Source organism: Daldinia decipiens (assembly GCF_022478715.1).
Source record: "Daldinia decipiens strain CBS 113046 unplaced genomic scaffold F4813scaffold_15, whole genome shotgun sequence".
Classification (NCBI taxonomy): Eukaryota; Fungi; Ascomycota; class Sordariomycetes; order Xylariales; family Hypoxylaceae; genus Daldinia; species Daldinia decipiens.
Window position 1 is genome coordinate 442014 of NW_026054558.1, and position 16591 is coordinate 458604.

At 47.3% G+C, this 16591-nt stretch overlaps 6 protein-coding genes across 6 annotated transcripts; 1 reads left to right on the top strand and 5 right to left on the bottom strand.

Annotated features, from left to right (window-relative positions):
* Nucleotides 1-1542: 1542 nt before the first annotated feature.
* Nucleotides 1543-2808, bottom strand: F4813DRAFT_389215 (Cys/Met metabolism PLP-dependent enzyme-domain-containing protein; the record flags this gene model as incomplete). Its single annotated transcript, XM_049246797.1, has 1 exon — nucleotides 1543-2808. One exon carries the CDS (start codon nucleotides 2806-2808, stop codon nucleotides 1543-1545), a length of 1266 nt encoding a protein of 421 aa, XP_049099917.1.
* Nucleotides 2809-3705: 897 nt separating this feature from the next.
* On the bottom strand, nucleotides 3706-5833 carry F4813DRAFT_64853 (glycoside hydrolase family 61 protein). Its single transcript, XM_049248735.1, has 4 exons — nucleotides 5350-5833; nucleotides 5176-5297; nucleotides 5037-5114; nucleotides 3706-4901 (listed from the first exon to the last, which is right to left on the bottom strand). The coding sequence occupies exons 1-4, from the start codon at nucleotides 5534-5536 to the stop codon at nucleotides 4143-4145; spliced, it is 1146 nt and encodes a 381-aa protein (XP_049099918.1). The 5' UTR covers nucleotides 5537-5833; the 3' UTR covers nucleotides 3706-4142.
* A 758-nt stretch (nucleotides 5834-6591) lies between these two features.
* On the bottom strand, nucleotides 6592-8035 carry F4813DRAFT_358518 (chaperonin Cpn10). Its single transcript, XM_049243245.1, has 4 exons — nucleotides 7900-8035; nucleotides 7524-7751; nucleotides 7371-7429; nucleotides 6592-7309 (listed from the first exon to the last, which is right to left on the bottom strand). The coding sequence occupies exons 1-4, from the start codon at nucleotides 7900-7902 to the stop codon at nucleotides 7285-7287; spliced, it is 315 nt and encodes a 104-aa protein (XP_049099919.1). The 5' UTR covers nucleotides 7903-8035; the 3' UTR covers nucleotides 6592-7284.
* A 445-nt stretch (nucleotides 8036-8480) lies between these two features.
* Nucleotides 8481-11810, bottom strand: F4813DRAFT_65206 (Pkinase-domain-containing protein). The gene is made up of 5 exons (XM_049248737.1): nucleotides 11180-11810; nucleotides 10805-11058; nucleotides 10621-10650; nucleotides 9238-10561; nucleotides 8481-9179 (listed from the first exon to the last, which is right to left on the bottom strand). Exons 1-5 carry the CDS (start codon nucleotides 11229-11231, stop codon nucleotides 8599-8601), a joined length of 2241 nt encoding a protein of 746 aa, XP_049099920.1. The 5' UTR covers nucleotides 11232-11810; the 3' UTR covers nucleotides 8481-8598.
* A 2129-nt stretch (nucleotides 11811-13939) lies between these two features.
* Nucleotides 13940-14472, bottom strand: F4813DRAFT_389218 (ribosomal protein L11; the record flags this gene model as incomplete). The annotated part of the gene is made up of 2 exons (XM_049246798.1): nucleotides 13940-14275; nucleotides 14335-14472. 2 exons carry the CDS (start codon nucleotides 14470-14472, stop codon nucleotides 13940-13942), a joined length of 474 nt encoding a protein of 157 aa, XP_049099921.1.
* Nucleotides 14473-14600: 128 nt separating this feature from the next.
* Nucleotides 14601-16581, top strand: F4813DRAFT_358535 (oxidative stress survival, Svf1-like protein). The gene is made up of 4 exons (XM_049243246.1): nucleotides 14601-14935; nucleotides 14995-15210; nucleotides 15265-16063; nucleotides 16120-16581. Exons 1-4 carry the CDS (start codon nucleotides 14913-14915, stop codon nucleotides 16228-16230), a joined length of 1149 nt encoding a protein of 382 aa, XP_049099922.1. The 5' UTR covers nucleotides 14601-14912; the 3' UTR covers nucleotides 16231-16581.
* The last annotated feature ends 10 nt before the right edge of the window (nucleotides 16582-16591 follow it).

The window sequence follows — 16591 nt, forward strand, 5'->3', positions numbered from 1 at the left end:
TTGAATTCGACTTTTCTTTTATTGAACTTGAAGCTAGAGACCTTGCTGGTGAGGCTATGTCGTTCATCATAGGAGAGAGGGAGGGAGAGAGGCGAACCAGCCCGTTCTTATACAGCTAAACCAAAGACCCGACATCTCTCTTGAAAAAGAAATATATCAATGCAATTACAAATACACCACCGTGGCACGGTGACCTTCATTCCCCCATCGAACCAACATGATGATATTCCCGTCCTCTAATCATTGTGGCCCGTCAGATATCTAACGTGGAGCCCCTTAACAACGACTGGATCAGCCCTAACCGGAGCTGCGCCGCCGCAAGTGGCGCGGGTAATCACCGTCGTCGTCATCCCTGGCAGAAGAGCAATTCCAAATATTTTCCCATCGCAGTGGGGGACGAAACCTGGTATGACCTAAGCTAAGCTAAGCCAGAGCCTTGTTTTCCGGCCACTCTAAACGTAGGTATGTATCACCATGCTTCGTCGTTGTGTTCAGTCTGTATTACCCGGGGCGGTACTAGGTCTCTTCCCCCCCCCGTGCTGAACTCCAGCCAACGAATTTACGTAGGCCTATCGGGAATTAGTTGAAGGGTGCACGCCGACACGATGGAAGAAAGCAAATGTCAACCTGACCGTACGTAGAAAGCCAATGTCGCATGTGCTGACTTGCCAATATGTATGTGCAGACTCTTCGTTCGTTTAATGCCAAGACCAATAATCTTAGCAGTCCCGTTCTCCGATCCGCGAATACGGACGATAATGAAGATCGTTCCTAACAAGGCGGTACAGCACAGTGGTATGGGCGTGATATTGATCTCGCGGCTTGCTCGGTATGCGAGGTCGTCTACATCGATCCTCTCCCTATTGTGCCCCTAATTACCTAGGTAGGATATCATTTACTCCCAGTTCCCCGGTTTGGCGCTTTAGCTTCGGGTTGGGTTGGGTTCTATTCCTCTATCAGCCAGTTAAGATGCTAAGATTTAAGCGGGTGGCAGTTCAGGGCATTAATTGTTTCGTCGCTTCACCCGTATCTCATAGTATAAATATATTGCAGTACAGCCTGTTCTAAATTAATCGCTGGCTACCTGTTTGGCACCTACATGTTCCAATCAGCGAGATAGTATTACAACACGGACGTGGATAACTTCATCACAAGTAACTATACGGAGAGATGACCATCAGTATATACCAAGATGAGATTTGCATAAGTTGGATCTACACTCTCCCGTCTCACATATCTGGCTATACTGTCCTGTGTTATTCTAACTAGTTGTCCATAAGTTGTCCAAAAAAACTCAAAACGATCTATTTTACACACCGAGGTGCTGACACGTTGCTAATCCCACTATAAAATGAAGTTGTCTATTGCTTGTGCTGTCGACTCCCCCTATGGGTCTGGAACACACCGTAATGCTACCGACCAGATACGAGCATAACGCCAAAAAGATAATAGCACCAGTTTCGATATATCGCTTCGTCATTTTGACGATTGACGATGGACGATGGCGGGTTGGATAATTATTCACCACTCTCTAGCCCGCGTCTATTTTGATTCGTGCCCGTTGACGCCATTAGTCCCATTGCTCGAAGCAGCTGTCTCAGACACCGCCTTCTCCAACGCCTGCTGCACATCACGAAGCAGGTCTTCCGGCTCCTCTATACCGCAGCTCACACGCACAAGGTCGTCAAAGACGCCCACGGCCTCGCGCTGTTCTCGGGGGATACCGGCGTGCGTCATTGCGCTCGGCAGCTCGACTAGACTCTCGATGCCGCCTAAACTCTCAGCCAGCGTGAAGATCTTGGTCAGCTGGCAGAACCGCTCAGCCGCGGCTCGGCCCCCCTTGATACGGAACGAAAGCATACCGCCGCCCATACCCTCTCGGTGCTGTTTCAGAGCAATATGTCTGTGCGGATGAGAGTCTAGACCGGGGTAATTTACAGAAATGACGTGGGGGCTAGCCTCCAGGGCTCTCGCAACAGTCGTAGCGTTGCCGCTTGACTGCCTCACTCGCAAGTGCAGCGTCTTAACTCCTCGGTGGGCAAGCCAGGAGTCGAAGGCTGACGGCACAGCGCCGCCGGCATTCTGTAGGAAGGATATACGTTCGCGTAATTCGTCCGAGTTGAAAGCAGCCAGTCCCATAACAACGTCGCTGTGCCCGTTGATATACTTGGTGACGCTGTGGACGACGATATCGGCGCCATGGTCGAGGGGATTCTGGACGTAGGGGCTAAGGAAGGTATTGTCGACGACAACGGCGACGCCCCGCGAGTGGGCTGCGTTGACGACGGCCCTGATATCTACAAGGCGCAGCGTAGGATTGCTAGGCGACTCGATCCATACTAGTTTGGTGTTGTCGCGGATGTGCTCTGCAATATCAACCTCGATCTGAGGGGTAAAGGTAACAGTCACACCATGGGCCTTGGCGACTCGGGTGAAATAGCGGTGGGTGCCGCCGTAGACATCGCTAACGCTGATGACGTGAGACCCCTGAGCCAAGCTCTGGAGAATGGTGGCAGTAGCAGCGCTTCCGCTACTGAAGGCGAGCGCGTATTTGGCATGTTCCAACGCGGCTACGGCTTGCTCGAAGTTATCGCGGTTGGGGTTGGAGCTGCGCGAGTACTCGTATAAGCCGACAGGCTTTCCGGCAGAAGTCTGCGCGAAGGTAGTGGACAGAGAGATGGGCTCGATGACGGCGCCGGTTATAGGATCGTGGGGGGCACCAGCATGGACAGCAAGGGTTCCGAAGCCGTGGACAGGGGACGGTGCCCGCGGAGGGGTCTCGATGATATGATCGATAGGAACCGTCATCGTTGCGTTTTTGTGTGCTTTGTACCGAGTGGGATATATAAATGATTCGTCAATATCGTCGTTATCCAGCCAATTGTTTCTTTCTCCAAGTAAACACTTCCCAAAGAAATAAAATATTCTTTTTCTTCTTTTTTTTTTCTTTTGCGACAAGTTCTAGTCTAACAACCTTTTTGTTTTTCTTCCTTTCCCTTTTTTGATGAGCTTTTTGTCAGGTCTTTAATGGTCGGGACCCGGAGCGAAAAAAGAGTGGAAATGGCTAATTTTTGGGCCCTTCTTTTTTCTATTTCTATTTTTGGGGATGGTTGTACCTGGGACTACTTTGGGATTAATGGATGGTAAAAAAAATAATAATAAATGAGAAGACTTGCGTACCGACTACCGTTTGAGCAGAGTAGCATTATTTTATAAGAAATCAAAGTTTGGATTAGGACCGAGCTTGGACAATTGGTTTGAATATTAAAGCGTAGACAGCTTAGACATTGTTAGACATTATTAGAAATTGTTAGCTACAAGTGACGGTGTGACGGTGAAGAAGGCTCTGTTACGGCATTTAATCCTTAGGTTAGACCATTTGTTTTGTCATCATCATTATTCTATTCCGAACTTCGTCATTTAACAGCGGCATGATGAGATCCACCCGGCTCGGAGTCTTTATTAATCAATTGTGATGGCTGCTTCCATGCTTCCGACTGCCGAAGGACCCCGGTTTGTTACCATAGGAGGTAGGTATTTGTTAGGTATTAGTTACGTACCTAGGTAGGTACCTAATACTTTTCTGCTCCACCGACTTTATACACAGGTACATAGGTACCTACCTACCTTTTACATAAACCTTTTTTGAACCCGTATTTAATATTTACCTTATCAAAACATACGGCACCTAGGTACCTAAAGCTCTAGATCAACTTGTACATTAATCACATATAAACCAGAGCTACTTGACTTACTCGGTACAACGCCACCATCACCATCACAAACCAGCATAGGCCGACAGCCGTCTTATCAATGTCACCTTCTTTACAAAGACCATTCTGGAAATACTTTGAAATACGGGGAAGTTGGTATTACTAACCAGTTACCTATAGTTAATAGTAAGAACATATAACATATATATTATATGGCGCAATCACCTGAGAGTGAGTTTGCGCTGTTTAGGTGCATGTTGCAACAGACGCAAGCAGAGTGTAATAATTCGCCCGCCTATCTACCACATAGGTGGTAGGCACATAGGTAGGCACTTACAAATATCCCGCAAACTTCTACGTTGTGTTGTCAAACCCAGCCAGGGGTTCTCAACTGTAGGAGTACAGGCCTGGCATGGCATGGCAACCCCCCTATTTCAAGAGAGCACGGCGTGCCCGCATTTTTCTAGAGCCGCTGCCATCTGCGGCTGCTGGAATATCCTCCGGGGGTGTTGGGTCTTCATTCTGGAGTTTCTGGCCTTTGTTCGGAGGGCCGTTGAAGTCCCCGGCGCTGCAAGCATCACTGATGCCATCGCACTTGCTCTCCCAGACTCGACAGTTAGCACTCCCCGTCGGGGGTGCCGAGTCGTAGCAATCCTTAGCCTGGTTCCAGCATTCCTCAGATGCCTTCCAGCACCCGTCCTCGGTCGAGTAGGAGGATACTTCCACTCCAACCCAATTTGCGTTCTTGATGAGGTAGTCCGAAGGAATATTGCCCTCGGCCTGCTTTAGTGCCTTGGATGAAGTTGAGGTCGTGGTAAAAGCCGCCATGCCTTTGGATTCCGCGGGCTTGTAGACCTTTGGTCCAGGCATTGGATACGGGAATTGCGGCTGGTAGATGTTGAAAGATACTGCAGGCTCGCCAACCTGGACGTAGCCTGGTATGCTAACGCTGTACTCTTTGGGCACATCAAGAGCTGCCGTGTTTCCGCTGTCGATGAACACCTGTGCACATCCTGTGTAAAACTGCGGGTCGCCCTTATCTGCCTCATGAAGGGCTAGGAGTTCAGGCCTGAAGAGCCACGAACCACCGGGAAGCGACTTTGGAATGTCAACGGACATTAAACCATTGTTGTCGATAAGTTTCTCTGTACACCACTTGCCGCTCGACTCATCATAGCCTTCTTCCCACTACGTACAGGGTTAGTACAGAATTATATCTACAGAGAATGGGGTAATTTTGAGCTCTAGACCTCATAAAGGCATCAAGCCAGGGAGTTGCTGCAACTCTGTGGTAGTGTATAAATGTTTTAAGAGAACGCTTACGAGTTTGATCCAGCCAGGTCCAGCAGCGGAGTCTGTCGCTATGTCTTTCACCTGTTTAGCATATACGGCACAAGGCCCCTAAGTTCTCAAAGTAAGCACAACTAGTCCAACATCATCGGTCATTCTAGATGAGATATACCTTGTGTGATTTATCTATAGATCCGGGTTGCTCAGCATCAGCCCACGTCCGCCACTCGAAGGTAAGTTTCCCACCGGCCGGTGCGGGGCAGGTGAAAGCAACAGGTTGCTCGCCATCGACGCCTAATCAATAGTTAGCCGGGTGCTATGGTTATGTGGGAGGTCAATAGCCTACCGCAAGCCATATCGTCACTGTCTAAACCAGCTATTGGGGAGGTGCAATGTTGGGGATCCATGCTCATTCTGACGCAGGTACCATCTCCTTGAGAGACATCGTTGATAAAAAGCGTCGTGAATACAGTGTGCGCGTCTACTACCGTAGGGAGAACAATGGCCACAAAAAAGGAGAGGGAGCACTTCATATTGAAGAATAAATCAACGACACGAGGTTTTTTTCTTTCTTCTTAAATAAAAGGAGGCGATACTCAAGCTCCAGGCGAATCAAAGAGAAATGAACTAGCTCAGCTAAGAGAAGGAATGTATATAATGCCCCTTTGGACTTCAAGTATATTTGGGTCAGAGAATGAACATATCGGCCGGGATTAAAGAATGAGTGACTGGAGCGAACATGTGAAGGATAGGTAGAAAATAAGTATCCCTATTCATATATAGATATAGGTACCCAGCATCAGACGGAAGTAGGAGACGAGACAGATATCTTCCTATCTTGTAAAGCAAACAAACTGGGAGAAAGGCTCTAAATTACCTATAGATTGCCTATATACCGAAGGAAAAATTTACAATATGACACATCAAATCAAAAAAGCACGATTCGAGGACAATTCGACAGCTTCCCTTTCAGCTACACACCCAGCCAAGCTTCCGCCCCAAAGGCGCTTCGCATCCAACGACGAATAAGAGCGCCAGAGCGGGTGTTTGCAAGTGGCCATTGATCTCCTCAGGGGTGAGACCCAAGCTGCCATGGACGACCTACCTTATTGATTCCTTGGTAGGTCTCAGATAGAATACAACGGTACCACGCGAGATGACGTTGTTGGAATCCGGGGAATTGGTTGAATATGTACATATGTAGACGAGGTACGGCCTGATGCAAGGGGTGGGGAGGCTGCATTAACATATATGGACCTACCTATATATATACCTTGGGTATACGGCAGCCAATCGCCCCAGACGCACCGAATGAAGCTGAAACGTGTTCGTCCCAACCCTTCCTTTAGTCTTCTCGTGGGAAATTTGAACGGTGGAAGAAACGAAACAGGCCGAAAATGCACCCGAACGTAAGCCCCTGGCGTTTGCATGCGGGCTTCTCCGAGGCGCTTGTGCGTCGTGGTTTGCGTCTTGGCTGACGAGTACTTGTCGATTGGCTGCCCCTTTCAAGATAAATTACGAGAGCGGCTATATATTAGTGCTATATAGTAGTCAGTCATCCGACTGTCCTAGGTTGCTCATCTCTAGTTATTTAATTTAGTCGTCTAAGAAATGCCATGGTTCGACTTCCAGTCTAACGAGGGATCGCTGTTTGATAACTGGATGGGCGTAGATTAAATAATTAAGTATTCCGTATCAGCCACCTCATTCATACATTCAAATCTAAGATTGCCTGAGCTCTAGGTAGGTAGTTAGCTTCAAAAGGTATTTGTCATGTAAAATATGAGAACACCAAATTGGGTGTTTGTTTTCAAGGACTGTCATCACTGCCATCACTGCCATCAACTATTCCCTATAACCTGTGACCTCTCGTTTCATACTCATTAGTATCCCTAACCTGGCCCAACGAGTCTCATAATCATAATCACAATGGTGTTATGACAGGCACGGACGTATACTAGAACTAGACTAATCACATCGAATGCTTGGTACACGGGGAAACACTTGCAATTGCCATCCATATCATTTCGTGAAGAGATACTAGTTCCTAAAGAACAGATTTCGGAGGGATGAGTGGAGATTAACTGCACCTCAAAACCGCAAAAGTTGAGCCTCTTAGACCAGGCACTACCCTACGATCCGCGAAGACGCCTTTTCCCACCCGGCCGCCAAATCACGTTGCGCTATGCAAAGCTTGACCCGACCCGAGCTCTTTTTATGCCTCCTGTTGTACATGCATGCTATGGTACATCGGTGTCATCAATCGTGGATATCGTTACAATTACTCGTTGATCTTGGCCAGAATCCTAGAAAGTATTGTTAGTATCGGCGTGTCGCCTTCGAGGATAGCTACGTGCTGGGACTTACTCGCTGTCGCGGAAGAGGTGGAATTCCTCCTCGCCGACCTTGACGGGAGAACCGCCGTACTGGAGATGCATGTTAGCTAAATTTTCGTAGATAGGTAGAGGGGGGCGCAAGAATTATCCTATCGACCCGAGCCCATAGACTGTCCTAACTTACCTGAGGGATCAACACCCGATCTCCCGTCTGCACGCCCATAGCCAAACGCTGGCCGTCCTTGTTCAGCGCGCCGGGGCCGACAGCTAGAACTCTGCCTTCGTTGAGCTCCTTCACGCTGGACTCGGGTAGAAAGATGCCGCTAGCGGTCTTAGTTTCCGCCTTGATTCGCTGGACCAGCACACGGTCCAGGAGAGGGACGAGGGACTTGATCGATCGAATAGCGGTGGCCTGTGGTATTTACATGTTAGCTAAGCTTCGTAGGAATAAACGAGCGGAGCGAAAAATTTAAAGCAAGTAGAGCGAGCGTGGGGTGACGGGTGCGAGATTGCAAAGCGCACGTCATAGCATGATGCAATGATTTAGAAATCGAGCATACCATTGCGAAGTATATACAGGGAGATATTCGTGAATTCGAAATGGTAGAATTTTTTTTCTGGGCGAACTGCAACGAATTGGGAGCTCGAAGATCTAAATTTGAAGCTATCGCAAGTGGTGGATGGATCTTTGGAAGGCTTTGGAAGCTTCAAGTGGCCAATAGACCTAAACTTTTTATTCCTCGGTTTTTCCGAATGCCGGGGCTACCTTTGCCTAGAACCCGCCTATCCGGGGCCAGCCGGATCCTTGCGTACATCATCCCGATCGATTCGTTATGTAAGCCACATCAGGTAAAAGTCGGGCATATGTACGTACCTATTCGAATTTATACGTCTTTACACACATGCAAAACATATAAACATTAAACATCAGACAATTAAACATGTGTTCTAATAGGAATTGAATTGAATTTACATCTATTAGTACCTAAGCTATGCCGCGGTTCGCCAACGGCACGGTCGTAAAATGGACAAGAACCTTATCTACCCAAACCTCTACACGCAATAGCATATACTCTAAGTTCTATACCGCTATGAACCTGAATGGTTTGCACCCTCCCGCTTTGCCGTTGATGACTCCGAAGCTATATGACCCCGTAAACGCCGCTTTTGGGAACTTACTGTTCCCTCCTACGCCAAAAATATCGCAAAATGCGCTTAATCGTCCGCTTAATCGTCCGCCGAAACACCCCCCGGCGTTTCTACTTACTTGGTGGTGCCGGCGGCTCAAGGACATGTGTATGGTCGTCCGCATGAATGACTTGTCCATGGTCAACCTGCCTGCAGATAACCGTATCTGAAACCCAAGGTTCATCGAGTATCTCAGGCATTTGAGCGCGATTTTTGGGATCGATCGTCAACATCCTCCCAATGATGTGTCTGCTCTCCCTAGGAAGTAGCCTCAACAGACGCCACGGTCCCTTTATGACCTCTTTCTTTTCCTGGGTGCTAGTGCCGTTGCTACTAGGAGTAGAGGGCTCGCTCGCCTTGGAGCTTTGCTGCCTCGCATCGTCTTCCGCAAAAATATCACGTTGTGGGATATTCGAGAGATCGTTCGTGGATCTCGAAGGAAGGATTAGTTTCTTGGGATCGTGGCCGGGAGTCGGATCTGCTGCAAAAAGCTTATACGAATTATCCGACAAGCGCGGGACCTTCCAGGGGAATCTTCTAAGTGACATGCAGCAGAAGATGATTGCAAGGGACCAGATATCCACCGCCTGAGGGTCGTACTTGCGCTCATCGTAAACTTCTGGAGCAAGGTAGGGATCCGACCCAACAACACCTGGAGGCTTGTTAGAGATCCACAGAATTATTTAACTGCATGGCGATATCTAACTTACCAGAAGCAAGGACGATTTCGGTCTCAAAAGGATATCTGAAAACATGAGCACTACCAAAATCAATAATTTTCATGATGCCATGCTGGCTAACGACAACATTGTCCAGTTTCAAATCCCGATGGGCGAGACCGGAACTGTGAAGATAGGTTACTCCACTCAGTATTTGTAGAAAACAGCATGTTATTTCTGCCTTAGACATCTTTCCGGTCATAACAATGGCAAAAAGATCGAATGGAGCGTATTCCATGACTTCGTACCATTTCCCCTTCTCTTGGACAATGTCAAGCGTCTCAATAATGTTGCCGTGATGTAAAGCAGATCCGATACAGAATTCGGCTGTCAATTTCTTGACATATTCCTTTTCAGTTTCGTACGAATGCCGAGGGCGAAATTCTTTCACCGCAAATACGGTATTGTCTTCGGTTCTCTTCATAAGTTTGACCGAGCCTCCAGCGCCAGACCCAAGCACTCGGCCCAGCTTCCCATACTTGGATGAGAGGCCATGATCATCAGCAAATGGGACCTGGTAGGCTGGCTTAGACCCCAAAGGAGATGGTGATGCGGGCTTCTTGGGCTTGTGATTGATACCCACTTTAAAAAACCGCTTCAGATCAGACATAGATCCGTGTGCACTATGTGTTGTTGAACCAGATCCTGTCGGATGAAGATCAGTGGACTTGTTTTTATTTGCGAAAAGTCCAGAGTGTCTTTTTTCTTGCTTATCTGTCCTCGTTAGGTTTGTTGATGAAGAAGAAGGAGAGCCAAGTTTCTTCTTCCTAGAGAAAACAAATCGCTGGTCAATGTTGCCACCTGCTTTGTTCTGCATCGGTCGTTTACTTGCAGCATACGGATCATTGATATCCCCTTGAGGAGTAAATGGTCGCGAATAATACTGAGATGCGGCATTTCTCGAGGGACTCGATTCCCTGGACACAGGTAGAGATTGGCCTCCGGGCCCGATGCTAAAAATCCCCTTTCGATGCGAGCGCATACCGCCATCGTGCTCGTCTACAGCAGTCGACCGTTGGGATATGTTGTCGGTGGAAGCAGGTCGGTGCGGGAGACCCATTCGAGGCGAAACTGGTCTCGAATCTTGTCCCGATGCTTGTGGTGTTATCGCCTGGGAATCGTACCCGCCATCGGAACTGGCAATTCGAACGGATTTTGCGTTCCGCGTGGAAGATTCCGCCGCGGAAGTCCCAGCAGGCGTAAGTGGCGGTGATACCAACTCGGGAGCTTTGGGGCTCAATCGGGGCGACGGATGGCCCATGGGGCTATGGCTATGCTGCGGAGTTGCGCCGGGAGTAGTCTCGTTAGACGCAACCTAAATGAAGGTATACTGTTAGTTATAAGAGGACCCCATAGAGCCAGATCTAATAAAACCGTATAATTGCTATCGGGACCACATGTATACTAAGGCGCCAGTGCTTGCTTTAGTCTGGGACGGGAAATGAGGCGCAGCGGTGAATAATATAAAGGAGAATTTCATCCGAATTTTGCAAGTATTGTCGGGGGGCGTGCGAATATCATATAAAAATAAATTGAGAGCAAACGGTAAATAGCGTACCCTAGAAGGCGGAAGGGAGACTGGATCAAACGAATAATTCATCAATCGCTGCTCTTGAAGTTGGGCGCCATGGATAGAATTGGTCAGAGCTCGTATTATATCAGGATTAGCAGAGCTCTCCCTTCGGGCTTCCGGACTACCGAAGGTCGAGACTGGAGGATCGATTTCGTCAACTATCGATGAGAAGCGTACCGATGCGCGCTCTGGGGGCTTTGCGATGGCATCGGTACGTTCGGATACATCGTTGGAGCTGTCTGGTAGGTTGAAAATATACATAATTAGCTATTAAGCTATCGAAACTTGATTATAAAGACAAGACACGGTAGAGAATGTCTATTGGCCGGTTTATAAAGAGAAAATATCGTGATTACCTACCTTGCGACGGCTCCAGTTGGTGGCGATCATCAGCATCGCTCGGGGTTGTCATGGCAATCGAGATACCGAGAAGCTAGATAACAATAGAATCCAAATGCTAAGATATGAAGAGCTACTAGCAAGCTGGGCCGAGGGATGGCCCCCAAGAAGTAATGCGAATTAATAGGGAAGAGAGCGAGTAGATCAAATGAAGAAAAGTAATAAGAAAAAGGAAGAAAAAAAGCTAAGTGATGATGATATGATGTGCCAGACCTTGTAAAAGGTCTAAAAGATCTCTGTCAAAACTTGTGGGAGAACTGACTTATGTCCATCATGGTGGGGCAAGTTCTAAAGTACGTAGTTGCACGTAGTCAGTGTAGAAGGTAGCTGCTCTCCGCTCTCCGCTGCCCACTTGCCCACTTGTTCGGCAAGAGGCAAGAACGATTTTTTGATCCAATTTTTTATCTAAGAATCTATGGAAGATACGGGGGACATGATAGGACTTTGTGCGACTTGGAATGATTAAAGTGACCAAAGTGACCAAAAGCAACCATAGTTAAGTGAATTGAATCGTTAGGTATGGACCTCATTAATATGTACTGTACATGCGCAGAGTAGATAGCCGTCTCAACCGGATTGAGCTATAGAGGATCTGAGGATGTTACGGGTCGAATTGCATATGGCCAACCCGGCTATTTGGCAACGAGTTTGAAGTAAACCTGGTACAGTACTTTCAGGTACTTTGCTTTAAGTACTCTTGGGCTCTCTTGCCTCGGCGCTTTACCCGGAGTGCACCAGACGTAGTTCCGGGTTGGTAGAAAGAAAGATTGAAGAGTCACTAGAGGTTTGAGAGTGGACCATGTGGGGTCTCCCATGAATCCCCGTTGGGTGGGGACCAAAAAGGTTTCTATCCGTTTGCGTCTAATACATCTAATACATACATAGATGTCGTAGAGAGATTTAGAAACATAATAGGTCGGGAAGCAGGCTGACAAATGACAAACGATCCCATAATCGCCAGGATATCCCAAAATGGCCAACAGGAAGAGAAGAAAAGAAAAGATGAAAAATTATTCAACAATCTTGACACACACTCTCTCTCCGCTCTTCAATCATACAATCATACAATCATACAATCATACATAAAATCCCCTCCCGGTTGGTTAGCTGGTCAGTTACATGGTAGCTTTCTCGTATATAACGAAGCGATCTAAGCGGTCTAATAATAGTTCATGACTCAAACCCGATCGGCTCTCACAAAATGTCTTCTTCCTATTACACACATTACACACATTACACACATTACACTTAGGTCACTTAGGTCACTTAGGTCACTTGGGTATACACAAATAAATGCGGTGCTCGTGTACCAGGTTGATCAGGCTGTCAGGGTTTGTCCTAAACTTTCCGTAACATCGACCTTGCATTATATTATATGTGCCCAATAACACCGATATAAAGTTATAGGTGTGCCTGGAATTGATTAGCTTGCAGGATCCCGTCCGCGGCGGTACTTGTGATCTGCCATGCATTATCAGGGCCAAGATTTCTATCTTCCAACGAAACGCCCGCCAATTGCTCAAACGGTATACCCATAGCTTTGGGACTCGGACCAATATTCTTGTTGTCTACGACCTATCAGAATGTCAAAATTTGGAGACGAATCCGTTTGAGACATCTGTCCGAGCAGCACTTTGATGAGTTTGGTATGGTATGGCGTATGGTATGGCTACCACAAGTTCCACGAACCGGCAACGCGGTTTACTTCAGATCGTTGTTTCTCCTGAAGAACCATAGCGTGTCTAACATTAACCGTTCAGCACAATCCAAATTCGACGGGGTCTATGTAAATGGCCAACTTGGAAAAAAAATAGAAAAAATAAATAAATAAAAACCCCTCAGGCCAAGCTTTTATTCGTACGAATACGGGATTTAAGTATGCGCGGTACGACTGACATGTTGCGCAAAGTTAGTGGCATCCTTGCACTTGTGCTAGCTTCCAAACATTGAATTGCTCACATGCAAAAGCTTGGCTGGCTAGGCTATGTATTCCACGACCCACGTTGTTCTAGTTAGACATTCTAGAAGATATTTGGAAGCCAATTATTGTGCCCGTAAAAGTGTTTCGAGGGTGTACAGATTGATAATTGCTTCGATTCTTTTCAACTAACATTTATATACATAGGTATCTAATAAGATAAGTAGGTACTTCTTCAGTTGGTATAACTATCATTCAATAAGATCTCTCTAAACCTGAAGATCTGGACTTTTCGCCTCATCGATGCCTCTTCAAGTTGTGTAAGCCAGACCGAGATCGCTTTATAGCTTATGTAGGAGGTAGGTAGCACATTGACAACTGTCTTGGAGCACCAATACTACCCTCATACAAGTAGAGAGGTAGGTAATTCTAACTACTTATCACCTAACAAGCAATCAGCAATATAATTTCCATGTAGCCCTTTTTATAGATTGTCAATTCTGGTAGAGACTATTACATGAATTTCCTGAGGAGGGAGCGATATATTAGTAGTCTCCAAGGCTCCCGATCGTCGCAATATTCGGGGAGGCAACTTTCAATATTTCCGCCGCGTTAGGCACCACATGCAGACGCACATCAGGGACTCTGCGTTTGATCCTCATATTTCGTGCTGTTTTAGTGATACATGCCAAAAGCTTGCTTGTACAAGCATAACAGAGGGTCCGAAATCGACAACCAACCCCGTCCCGTTCGCTCTGACGCATAATGTTACAAAAGGCGATTAAATCGGGATCGCCCTCCGTCTATGCAACAACAGCAATACCCATTGACTTGGCCTGGAAAATAACGGCCCTGCAAAGACCCTCTAGCGAAAGACCGGAGAGCCGTAGCTCGGACTGCTTTATCTTGGCGATTTCGTAAATATGTTTCAGAGTAACCGTGCCTACTATTTCGTGTCCCGGCTGGCTCGCAGCTTTTTTCTTCCCCTTCTTATTGACTGGTAGGTCTGCCGCATTCCTGAGAAGCCACGAAGTCTGTGGTGTTCGAACGTCGAAATAGAATGATCTGTCTGCTCGTACCGTTACTCGGGTCGGCATGGGCGTGCCTTGTATAATGTGTGCCGTTCGCGCATTGAATTCCTATATACGCATGGCTATCAATTACAGCGCATCACATTAGCGACTGGATTTGTCTTTACCTTGCAAAAATCCATAGACTTAACACCTTTACTTCCAAGCGCAGGACCAACTGGAGGACTAGGGGCAGCTTTTCCAGCTCCCACTATGAGCTTAACCATCTGGTCGCCGCCAAAGCCAACCGAGCGCGCCTTCGACATCTTAGAACTATCGGGCGTTGGTTATAAGAAGAGGAAATGGACGGGCTGATCGTTAATGTTTTGGATAAAAAAAAAAAGCCCCAATTTCGTTGGTGGAAGTTCAAGAATTCTACATCAGCCACGGTGGAGTTTTGAGAACGCCTCAACCTTAATTCAAATCCGGTTTTAGGTACTGTGTAGGTACCTAGGTACATGTATGTAAATAGTGGAATGTCAGGTACAGAGGTACATAAACTCTATTCGAGGACCCCGCCAAATATCGACAGCTTGAACTACTTCCGTCTTCTCTCTACACTAATTAAGAGCATATCTTCCTAACGAACCACCACTATCACCGCTCTTTTCTCCTTCTTTTCCTACCACCTTAGTCAGCTTATATTATCTCCTTTTTCTATTTATCTATCATCAACACCTAGACAGATTATCCCGTTTTCTACACCATGTTCAACTGGGCAAAACAAACGTCAGCAGCAAATTTCCCTAGTCTCCGTACCTGGCGTACTCAGCTAACCGGTCGTCTAGTTTGGCTAATGTCGTGGGCACGGAAGAGCCCATCTATGGCGCTTCGGCCATAAGATCAGTCGCCGAAGATGCCAAAACGACGCCGTATACGGAATTAACCAGGGATGACATGAAATGGGAGGCTATGGAATCGACTTGTGTCGAAAGCCAAACCTTCTATTTCATGGCGGATAGTGGCCATTTAAATTTTGCTCAGGTCATTTACAGCAATGTGGCGTATGAGTTTTCAACCGCCCAGCTGCTTCTCGATCAAGCTGACATTCCTTGAAGCGGCATCCGCACCACTTGCCAGTTCAACTGCAAGGTCTTCTACACAGACGGCTCGAAACCCCTATGGAGCTCTTCGCCCTTGAGCCACGCCGAGTTCAGCGAAGATAAAACATGCTTTTTTGCCACCGATTGCGCCGTAGAACTATCAGGGGATGGGAACTCCTACACAATCAAGTCGATGAACGATCCTCAATGTATCGTCAATCTTAAAATAACAAAGGTGGCGCCTGGCTTCGTTGTCGGCAAGGATGGCAAGAGCTTGTTCGGTACAGACCTATCTCACCCGTGGGGTTCCATGCGACATGCGTTCTGGCCAAGGTGTTCAGCTGAGGGGAGCGTTATGACGAAGAATGGACCCATCGACTTCAAAGGGAAGGCGTTCCTTTCCCACGCTCTGCAGGGTATGAAGCCTCACCATCTGGCAGCCCGGTGGAATTTCCTCAACTATCAAGGACCGACGTATTCCGCAATCCTAATGGAGTTCACCACGCCACCATCGTATGGAACGACCGTGGTAGGCGTCGGCGGGATTGCCAAAGAAGGGGAAATTATCACTGCTGGACCCAACTGTAGCGCCACACATCTTAAGACAAAGCAGGACACTGAGAACGACTGGCCCGAGCCCACCGATATCAGATTTACCTGGTCCGGTACCACAAAGGACGGAAAGCCCGTCGAGGCCGTTATCGAATGCGCTGTGGGCGAGCGAGTTGATAGGATTGACGTCATGGCGGAAGTTCCTGGTTTCGTCAAGAAAATTGTTGCCAATGCGGCGGGAACTAAGCCATACATTTATCAAGTAGGTTTACCGAGGTAGCCATTTAGAATGCGTTTCATTTCTAACCACGTGTGCAGTTTTTCCCCCATAATATCCCTTCCGTGTTAAAGCTCAAGATCGGGGATCAAGAGATTACCGAAGAGGGACGGCTGTTCAGCGAAGCAACTTTCATATCCGCAACGGAGTAATTCGCTAGGGCTTAAAGTCAAGCATATTGCATATGCTTAATGCCGACAGAATGAGCAAGGCAGAGCAGCAACTAGCATTGCTATTAGAATGTGGATGCTTGGTTTAAGCGTTCCATTCCAGCGGAGGGGTTTGGCTATGCTATATTTGCTTTCCTCCAGTTAGCATACGGTCAGGATATTGCATCAGAACAAGTTAGGGATACTAGAGTTCATAGAAGTACATGATCACTCGTTGAGATGCCAAGGTGTAAACTATATTCGGATTCCACCATTCGAAATCATGTACGATCTATAGGTTTTAGGTTGCATTAATAAGGATACCTCATGAATACAATCATTGTTCTTGGAAGTCTTACGTGGG